General features: G+C 41.8%; 1 protein-coding gene across 3 annotated transcripts; it reads left to right on the plus strand.

The window, feature by feature from the left end:
* The first annotated feature begins 850 nt into the window (after positions 1-850).
* Positions 851-10408, plus strand: LOC100119713 (zinc transporter foi). Of its 3 annotated transcripts, none has more exons than XM_031922846.2 (11): positions 851-1044; positions 4813-5441; positions 6227-6297; positions 6432-6672; positions 6763-6932; positions 7118-7327; positions 7431-7560; positions 7638-7919; positions 7997-8173; positions 8248-8435; positions 8510-10408. In XM_031922846.2, exons 2-11 carry the CDS (start codon positions 4820-4822, stop codon positions 8657-8659), a joined length of 2241 nt encoding a protein of 746 aa, XP_031778706.1. In that variant the 5' UTR covers positions 851-1044; positions 4813-4819; the 3' UTR covers positions 8660-10408. The 3 variants fall into 3 exon arrangements, with proteins under 3 accessions (XP_031778706.1, XP_031778705.1, XP_031778704.1); XM_031922845.2 differs by lacking the exon at positions 851-1044 and adding an exon at positions 1515-1964; XM_031922844.2 differs by lacking the exon at positions 851-1044 and adding an exon at positions 3321-3967.
* The last annotated feature ends 521 nt before the right edge of the window (positions 10409-10929 follow it).

Genomic DNA, 10929 nt, shown 5'->3' on the forward strand with positions numbered 1-10929 from the left:
AACGATGCGCGCGCGAGTATACATGTACGCGTGCTGTTATCGAAAATGTTTGTTTTGCGATCCGAATCTCTCGATCGCGAGTCCTGCGTATTACGAGGGGGGGCCTTTCGTGTCGCGATTTTCTCCTCGTTTCTTCAACAGCCTATTCGCGTAATTAAGCGGCGATTTGAAATCGTTGCTCGTCAATCGCGCAGTCCGATGCAAGTGGGAGCTTTTCTCTTCCGATAATCTGAAAAGGCTACAAGGCTAGCTCTGTAACGAGCGTGGCAAGACGCGCGTTTCTATACACCCACACCGATCGGAAATGATTTCTCCTTCCGCAGCGATGCGTTTTCCTCAAGTTTCGTTGTATGTCCCGTAGGTACACGCGCAGGCTTCTCGCGTAGTAACTGTACGACTCGTCGGTGGCCGACGGGAAAGATCGGCACCGCTAAAAGCCATCAGAGGGACTTTACTTTAGGGGATATCGGTATTTCGTACGGCTGACCTTTAACCCTTTTCCCCATTTAGTATACTCCAGCCCGACGCGCACGTGCGTAATTCGAACGAGAGATAAAGAGTTGCGCGTAGGCTCGTATCTTTGAAATCGCTACTTTTCGAATAAATTCAAACGTTTGCAGATATAAGCAATTACGGAGCGCCGATACGCGCGCTGCCAAATCGACGAACCTACATCGATCGACGAGCAATCGAAGGAACAGAAGAAAAAAGTCCAAGTACAGCCGCTTGCTCGAGCAATAGCAGCGTCTAGAAAACGAGACAAAGGAGGGATAGCAGAGCGTTAAAGTGAAGCCTTAGCCGGCGACTGTCCGCTTGCGCTGTGGAGCGTGCGATTTTCAGATTACATATATTCCCGCGCCGGCAAGAGCGGACAGTCCATTCGCCGTCGGCACTTCCCGGTGCGCGGATCAGTCCGGCCTCTCGCTCTCCTGCACGACCTCGAGACCCATATATCACCGCAGCGCGGAGAGCCGTAGCCGAGAGGCTGTCCTTTTCGATTTTTCAACTCAAGCGGGGGCTCCAGCAGCTACCTGCTTTATCAAGGTGAACGCGCGCTTCTCTTCTCTCTCCTCTCTCTCTCTCTCTCTCTCTCTCTCTCTCTCTCTCTCTCTCTCTCTCTCTCTCTGTTGTACTTGTACGCTTGCGCGCGACTGCGAGATACGCCTACACCTACCGTGTGTGCACGAGTGCCAGGCTGCTTCTACAGTTCTGACTTTCAAGTATTCTCAGACTCGATATATGCGCGCGCAGCTATTCGCTCACAAGAAAGCGTCGGCCGCGTCGCATTCCGAAGCCGAAGAGGCATTTGTAATTCGAACCGTCGACTTGCGCCACTGTAGAGCCTCCCTAATCCTTTTCGGCGAATCGGCGCGCACACGAGCGCAGGTTCCGACACGATTCGCATTTCGCATACTCGTCGCCGGTATCACGGCGATTTACGTTGCTCGTGTCGGGTATAATATGCGCTTACTGCGCAGCCTCGTCGGGCCGACGCTCGGTGCCGCTCGCATCAGTCAGTGTACCGCGGCGGCGGCGGCTGCTCCGACAGCGAGAGGCGGCAATTCTTCGTACCTATATATTTTATCGCGGCTGCCGCAGTTGATAGCCCGCGCGTGCGCGCGCGACTCGACTCAGTGCAGGCTCGGCGCGCGGTCTCGTGGCTTTTTCGCGAATCCTCCTCGCCGTCAGCCCTGAGACGTGAGGCTCTCGTTATTATTGTTTACCTATCGGAGTCGGCGAGTAACGAGCCGGGTTTTTCGGCCGGTGTCTATACCTGCGCTGATAAGGAGGTTTATATCGTTGCACGAGAGTTGTATAAGACGTGCACGGCGCAGGAATACTTACTTTGCGCTACTTATTACACTTGTTGATCATCTTGCACTCGACGCGCAGAGGTGGAGCCGGGTTTGCAGCCGGTCGCCAACTACTGGATACTTATAAGGATAGATTAGCGGTGATTATAGGTATTTATTCTTTTTTCTTGCCTAAATTGTTCGTTGATTGTCATGTACTGCGGCGAGTCCGCGGTTCGATTTTCAAAATCCATCGCGCCTATCAATCTCGCATACGAAAATAAACTTCGACGTGCAGCGAAGAACTTCCCGACACGCAATCTCCCTTTCAATGTCAAACTCTCTCGTGCGCACGTATACGCGGATTATACAGAACGATATATATATATAAGCTGTCCTGATCCTCGCCCGCACGTATCATCGCTCATTATATCTCTCAGAGTCCAGCTCCAAACGTGCCTATCTTTTATCGTCCCCGCGTGCACATATAACGCGATAGTCACGCGTGTGCATGCGCGCGATGTTGAGGGCACCGAAAAGCTCGAATCGGGGGGAATCCTGAATGGAAAAGAGCTCTCGATTTAGACCCGCACGCTGTATACTCGCGCTAGCCTATCTCTCACGTCGCTGCAACGCGCGTATTATAACTTTCAAGATATCTCTCCCGACATCTTACGTATAAGTATACGCGGAATTACGCGTCTTATACGCGTGCGTGACGCGAGAGCCGGAGATACTGCAGCGTCTAATGACGATCGCGTTTTTCCTTTTTTTTTTTTTTCACGTGCAGTCGAGTAAAAAAGTGCTAATCTCCAGCCGGAATGCCATCGGCGGAGTTTTGATTTATCGGGGGCTATTCTACTATGGAACCCGTTTTTCGGACAATGGGCGCGGGGATCGGAGAAAAATGCGCATGGATTGGCCGAAAACTGGTTAGATAGGGGCGTCGTCCTAAAAATAGAATCTCGATCTTCGTATCGGGATTTCCCCCTGCGCGGGTGTCGAGAGCTCCGGTTGCAGCTATACAGTAAAAGGCAAATGTGACTTTTTTATAGTTATTTTTCCTTCGAAGATTATACGACTACTCGCAATTTGTCATTAGAGAATTATCGCTTTTAATAACGACGGCTATTCAAGGACTCCCGGACACCCTCGTTAAACGTGAAGCTGCTCCAACTGAATGTACATACATATATACATACACAAAGTACCGTACACGCAACAGCTCTCATCATCGTACAGTCGATTGTGTGTGTGTGTGTGTGCGCGATCTAACTCGGCGGCCGTCTTGGCGAGAGCGAACTGTAGCGTCGCCGCCGAGAGATACACGTCTGCGGGGGCGTGCATTCGGACGTAGGCCGCCGCATTTTTTGACAGCTAAAAATACTGGCTTTTTCCTCGTCGGCTATTTCCGATGCAGCACTAGCGGAACTCGCTTGTGTGCGTCTAATAGGTATATGTATAGGAACTCTCTCGCACCGCGCACGACACTATATACCAGCGAGATTTCCGCGCTGCCGCTGCTTCGTCCAGACCGTTGCGGATATATTAATATATATAGCAGACGCTGTAAACTCGCGCAGACGCGAATAGACGCACACACGCGCATTCTATATATACCCCGCACGATACACGACACTGTACTCTGCTGCGCTTCTCGCGATCGGCTCTGCCGGCTGTTGTGCATACGCGCTTACTTCGTCCGTTGAATCACGTCTACCAAAACGGCAGTAGCGCGTCTTCTCTTCCTCGTCGGCCCTTTTCCGGGTCTGCAGTGCGCGGCTATACTTCCGGGGCCGCGATGTCGCCGTAACGCAGAAGGTCGCGCGGGAGCAGACGCCGAGAGACAAAGACCGAAAGACGTCGCGGCCAATAGGAGAGCGCCGCCAGTATAGGGAATTTCTAGGTTATGGAACGCAGCAGCAGCAACACGATGCAGTCAGTCGTCGGTGTTGTCGTTCCCGGGCGAAGGAGGCCATCAGCAGCCGCAGCAGCGAATCGTCGCTGAGCTCGGAGAGTCTTAGTGTGAGGATCGCGAGGATGGATGCCGCGTTGGCACGTTGTTGACGAGACCGCGACCACGACATCACGAGGAGAGATTGCTTGTGGAGTTAGCGCAGCTGCGAGTTACACACGCTCCGAGCGGGATTCGAGGAGAGAAAGCCACGGAGAAGGTTCGTTTTATTAGCCGCGTGAATTTTCGATGCACTGGCCCGCTTGCTTGGCAGAGGATAGTCCTCCGATTCTCCTGCGAACACATATAGGCGATCCGCGGAATAGGTATTTATAGCGACGGTGCCTAAGTAGCGTCTTCGTTTTTCGCGCTTGGGAGGCTCGACTTTGCGGGCTGCAAATATCGGAGCCGCGCCGCCGACGAATTCCGAGTGAACGCTCATCGTCGCTCGCGCGGCGGTTTGGAGCAGCGTTTTCTCGACTATCTGATCTAGTGCGGACAACAGAGTTGTTAAAATAATTATGATGGAGATGCCGATGTTCCTAGATTTTTATCTCTTGCAAGGAGTGCGTTTTTTCTTGCTAGTTGCTGGAGAATCATGTTTTTCAAGGCAATTTACCTTTCTTTTTTCTCAACCAGAAGTGATGCAAGAATCTGATTCGCTAGTTGGGAGTTCTCTTGCCGTATAATATTGTTTACAGTATCTTACTTTCACAACCGTTAGTCGCTTTCAGTGTTGTCACAATATTGAAACAGAAGCTTTTTCTACGCGAGCAATTTTTACTTAAAACCAGATTAATATGTCGCAGCCATGACTTTAATTACAGTCTGGACTGGATGCCCGTGGTAAAAATATCCATAACTACTTCACATTTTAAAAATGCCTCAGATTAAGGATCTAATCTACAGCACTCGAGTGTTCAAGAAAGTTCTAAGCGATTAAGAGCAATTGGCATACTCAGTTCGTTGTTTTGATCATCTTTGTTGATATTTTTATTCCAAATAACTGTTCACTATTTTGAATTTTTAACTCTGTGGATTCTCATGCATTTTATTATTTTCCAGGTGATCAATGATGGCTCAATTTGTTGCCGTTTGCGTGGTCTGCGTACTTTGTGCAGCGCATTCGCCATGCTTTGCACACATGGATGCTCCTACAGTAGTGAAACAAACGACTCCCAGTGTGAAATATTCAACAGAATTACCCGGTTATAGTGAACACTTACTACCCCATCGGATAGATTACACTGAAATTCCACAGAGGAAAAATATAAATACTAAAGATTCCAAAGGAATCTCTAATAATCACAAACATTCGTTCAACAAAGTGCCTGATGAGAAGAATGAGCTGTCACACTATGACGACAGGTTAGCAGAAGACCTGGAGCAAGTCCTTGCACATGAAAAGGCTAGGCATAAAGAACTCTTGGAGAGATTGGGACAAAATGAATTGGACTCACAAGTGAATCAGAAGAATGAAAAAAATGCGAGAAATGCGCGATCGAAAAGGAGTTCAGATCTCGAAGGAAAGTACTTTACCAAAAAACTATTCGAAACATACGGCGACGGCGAGAATATGACGATAGAAGGATTTGAGAAAATGCTGAAAAAACTGGGCCTCTTTCAGTCAGAGTCCAAAGTCAGCGAACAAGAAACGCATAGTATAGATAGTAATCAATCAGGAAGTAGTTTAGGTAAGGAACTCTTCATTTTTTTATTGATTTTATAAATGCATATTTGCTGAAAAAGATATTTATAAATGTTAGAAGCAAATTTTACCGTCGCTTCGATCTGCTTTATCGGAAGACTACAGTGTCACGAGATCTGTCTTGCTCCGTGATTTTTTTTTGCACACCATCAAGATTGATCAATAAAAAAATATTTTGATCAATCAAACAGGCTGATGTACGTGTGAACGCCGGCCGATAAAGGAATGCCACGCTCAAACATACATACTTGTCTTGAACAGTGACTAACCGAGTTGATTTAATGATAGCAATACACGTATATACCCACGATTAATATCACACTGATTTGATCCAATGGTTTCGCGGCCCCTGACGTCAATTGACCTATCGAATAGTTAATCAATTCCCTCGCGTCAAGCCTTCAACGTCCGTGAACTCGGTCGAACATTAGATTCCTGAAACTGCAATAAACGACAAGCAAACAGCTTTTATTTTTTAGGCATCCGGGCCGCTCATGCCTGTTTGTTTACCGCGCCATCGATAAACATCAATAACACGATTACTATGTACAGCTCTCGACTGATTAGTCGAGCTTGCAAAGTAACGACAAAACATATTTATAAACTTCAAATTGAATAACATCTAGTCAGCAGTGACTGAAGCGCAGCAACGCTGTACCCTGTAATTTTATATCGCGGAGATATGATTCATATAATGAGATCCTGTCGGAAGCAAAATGTTATCACAAAAAAAAAATGCAACCTGATACAAATATTGTTTCTACTTTTCAGCTAATAAGAAGGAGCTGCAAAGCAATAACGGTCTTCAGGGTGCTAACAAGAGTATCGATTCCAAACAAAGGGTAAGAATCCTTATCGTAAAAAACATACACCTAATCTATCGAGTACTTGACTCGGTTCAATGTCAGGCTCTGATCGTGAGGCTGCTCACCTCCAAAAAAACTCATCGATTTTTTCCATCTCTTTTTTATTACAGTGCTTGAACAGCAAGGAGTTGCTAACCGCCTTATCGGACGATGCGACGTACGAGTCCACGACGACAGGCGGTACAACGTTACCTGACGGGTTGTTCGAGCGTGTGTGTCCGGCACTGGTTTATCAGCTCGTCGCGGTATCGGCTTCCGACCGGGCCGGTTGCATTCGCGTCCCAGAAGGCTTCCAAGCCTCCGAGATTAGCGAAGTGGAAACAGAAGAAAATACGCGCAACATGTTCCAAGGTGCGTTTCTATTCATGTAGATATTGACGATCGCATACTTGTACTTCCACATCTTTTGCTTTCGACTATAATGGATTAAATTATTTGCAGTATGGGTGTACTCCACCGTAAGCATACTGGTGATCAGTCTTTGCGGTCTTCTTGGTGTTGCTGTGATACCAGTCATGGGCAAGAGCTACTATCACAATCTGCTGCAGTTCCTGGTCGCCCTTGCCGTCGGCACTCTCTGCGGAGATGCTCTCATACACTTATTACCTCATGTAAGTCGTCAAATATATATATATATATATATATACACGTTCTTGTATAGTTATCATTCATATACTTGTATTATACCTTAGATTATTTTATTATTAACCCAGACATACGTTATTGTTTATCAACACAGATATTTTTTTGATTTCATAGTTTAGTAATTTATTTTCTTTGTCTAAACTACTTTTAGTCCATGGGGTCGGAATCACAACATAGTCATTCTCATGAACATAGTCAAATGCATTCATCTGTAGATCATAAAGAAGATGCTCATAACGTGATGATGTGGAAAGGATTTGTATCGATGTTAGGTGTAGCTATGTTTTTCTTTACTGAGAAAGCATTGAACTTTATATCCGAATGGAGGAAATACAACCAGCAGAGTCGCAGATCAAGTCAAGTAAGTAGAGATGCACAGTTTATTTGAACATTCAAATTCAATTATTTTTCATCTTGCACTATTTTTTTCATACGATAAAATTTGTGTATTGCAATTGTCGTAGATACCACCACGGGTCAGAGTAATAAGGGAGTCCGATGCAGGAAACAGTAATACTGTAGGTGAGAAACTTTGCAAACACAAATACTCGACGTATCCGTATTGTTATGGAGAAATCGCCACTGAAACTCAAGGTAACGTTTATCCCGAAAAAATAGTCGTTTATTTGTGTCACTTTTTACTATGCAACGTATTTCATTCCGTTCCTCAGATAATCTCCATAGTCATCAACATAATCATCACGAGAGACCACAGACTATTGAGGAGGAGAAGCCGTTAACTTGCAATTCTACCAATTGCACTTCAGTTTCCAATAAAATTATGCCGAATGATATCGAGAAGAAGGGCGAAGACTGGAAACTAGGCGATACTGTGATTATCGATTCAAAGAAAGCTGTCGATGGTTCCGATGTACCATTGAACGAAACGGAAAGTTATACTGTGATTATTAGAGACCACGAAGCCAAACATCACGGCCACGGACATTCGCATAGTAATCTATCTTTCTTACCAATTTATGACAAAAATTATTCCTTAATTTTCAACTATTAAACGGCAATTGTCTTGTAGGTCACGTACATTCTACGCCGGATTCAATGTCGAGTGTCGCATGGATGGTTGTGATGGGAGATGGTTTACACAATTTTACGGATGGTATGGCTATAGGTGCTGCTTTTTCAGCAAATATAGCCGGAGGATTCTCAACAACCATTGCTGTGTTCTGCCACGAATTGCCTCACGAATTAGGTAAGCATTGTGCTAGCGAGGATGTAAGAGTTTACTTAGAGCAAATAACCATACGATTTCTATTTATGATTCAGGTGATTTCGCGGTTCTATTGAAGGCAGGCATGAGTGCCAAACAAGCTGTTTTTTATAATCTGTTATCGTCAATACTTTGTCTGTTTGGCATGGTCTTTGGAGTATTACTTGGTGCTACACCAGCTGCGAGTAGTTGGATGTTTGCTGCAGCTGCTGGCATATTCATTTACATAGCTCTTGTTGATATGGTACGATTTTCTTGTAATTTTTTAAATTAAACGTCATTCATAAAATACTAATTCAACTATTACACTGTTTACAGATTCCTGAACTGTCTTCGAATCACTCAATAGCACATGGTGCTCTCTGGCAGTTCCTTCTACAAGGGGCAGGACTGATCTGCGGTGCCGGCATCATGTTGATTATTGCACTATATGAGCATGATCTTCAACACTTATTCAGCAGCAGCTAAATTTAAGCCTGACTTATTTCCGAAACAAGATAGTACATAAGTCAAATTACCGATAATGTGTGGTTAATCCGGAGCCTAAGAGTTCAATTACAACAGGAGTGTAAGTTTGAATTTTTGGTTTGAATGACGAGGATTCAGAGTGTCTTTAAGTACATTTAATTTTCACTCGAATTAATGCGCTTGAACATAAATGTTTGAATAGCATATGCTGTAATAAAAAAAGGAATGCAAACTAAGCGTAAAAAATTGTGCAGCTCGCATTTTTAGCTTATCTAAATTGTAGGATTCAAAGTATACGGCATTCGGTAAGTTACAGCGCAAAAAAAATTTTAACGAAATATATATATATATTTATATATATATACACACACAAAGATATCATTTGCAGAGCGCGCTGGAAATGAAATTTTTTTAAAGAAAACATATTTTGTTTTCTTGTTTAATATTAAAAGAATTTTATTAATACGCACAAAAGCTAATAATGAATTCATCTTGGTTTATATATTTAAGAAAAATAGAAGCACGTTTTTCATTGTCATTATTCGATTTATTTATTAATTATCGTATGACTTGTTTTTTCTTTTTTTGAGAAATTATTGTACTCATTATTATTCTGTAAATTAAGTTAGATTTTAGTTGCATATTTCGTTTAATGTAAAATAGATTACGTTAATTCTTATCTAGGGAAATTTATGCGTAAAATTAAATTTCGTTGTTAATCGCATGAATCCATAAAAAAAAATGATTTTTAAACATAAATGTGGGAACAATGATGAAAAATGCACATAAACTTTGCAAGATACGTTGAGCAAGATAACTTTTTTTGCAGTATTGTACTTTCACTTATAAGATAGATGAAAAAATCAAGCTCCGCTTAAATGAGTTTGCGTATTGTTCCTTTAATCATTGTTAATAGCTCTCTAATAAATTTATGTAAAAAAAGTCCGAACAAAAATACAAACACTACATAAGGAATTGAAAAGCAAATAAAATACTTATTCTGCGTTACTGATACTTAAAGTAAATAGAATATTTTGGCGATTACAATATACTTATATGCATTTAATTAGAATTTTTGCCCAAATAACGCATTCTTAAATAATGTACGTTAATTTTTTTAAAGCAAAATATTGTGCTTTGATAGTAACCAAAAATAATGAAAGATATTTTTGTTAGTTTTACACACTGTTGCGTTTAATCAGTGTACTGCTTAAAAAGAATAGCCAACACAGTCTTATGTAAAGCACGAATATAGTCAAAAGGAACGATGAGCATACTTCGTGAGTAAATATAGATTTATTTTCCATTCAATTTATTAATTTAATATAGCACAAGCTATATATATATATATATATATATATATATATACACACACACACACATATGTTTTAGGAAAAAAAAGCTTATTAAATATTTTGAAGTTATTTTTATCCAACGTTCCAGCCGGCCGTAACTTCCCGAGTTGTTACAAAAATGTTGTTAGTTTTTAATATTGGATGAAAAAAATTTGACAGCAATAAAAACAAAGCAGACATTGAATATAACTTTGTATGTGATTTAGGTCAGCTTCATATTATTATTTTGAAGAAAGTGTATTATTTGTTCGCGTGAAAAAGTGGGAGATACCTGTACAAACGTATATATTTTCTTTACACTTGTAAAACAATAAGTGGCTACAATCACGTCTATTTTATAACAAAAAATAAAGAGAAAACCCATTAACCAAAAAGTAATGGTTTGAATGATAAATAATGGATTCTATACGCAATTCAGATTTTTACATGTTTTTCAATTTTATCGGTTCATAAGTTACTTAATGTTAAAAGTAAACCACCGGTGTAAAACTAAAGGACTGCATTTTGTATAACGGTCATATGAAATTTTAATGACGTTCATGTATATAAATTTTTAAGAAAGTTTTTCGATATTCTTTTACTTATTTTTTTACGCCCAAGTTTCAGAACGAAAATGAAGTATGGAAAAGAAAAATATATATTATATTTCAAAATTTAATTTGAAAAACTAGACTTCAAGCAACGATACTTAAAACGTCGTTTATAAATTTGTCGTCATTCGTGTAAATAATTTTACTTACATATAATTATGTATGAAACTTAATTCGCGAAACCAAACAAATCCCCATACGAGATATAGGATGCAGTAAATACAATAAGAATGAAAAATTGTAAACTTTACAGATTAAAATAGTAACTTGAAATTCAACTTTTACGATGATTTTCAAGTTACTATCGAATGCAACGATTTATATG

This window comes from Nasonia vitripennis, chromosome 2 (assembly GCF_009193385.2).
Source record: "Nasonia vitripennis strain AsymCx chromosome 2, Nvit_psr_1.1, whole genome shotgun sequence".
In the NCBI taxonomy this organism is placed as follows: Eukaryota; Metazoa; Arthropoda; class Insecta; order Hymenoptera; family Pteromalidae; genus Nasonia; species Nasonia vitripennis.

What these genes read in the sequence shown, in the direction of transcription:
- LOC100119713 (XM_031922846.2), top strand. Translation starts at nt 4,820, where the DNA reads ATGATGGCTCAATTTGTTGCCGTTTGCGTGGTCTGCGTACTTTGTGCA. An exon ending in GTATCGATTCCAAACAAAGG is followed by an intron (nt 6,298 to 6,431) that starts GTAAGAATCCTT and finishes TTTTTATTACAG; the next exon opens with TGCTTGAACAGCAAGGAGTT. An exon ending in AATCGCCACTGAAACTCAAG is followed by an intron (nt 7,561 to 7,637) that starts GTAACGTTTATC and finishes TCCGTTCCTCAG; the next exon opens with ATAATCTCCATAGTCATCAA.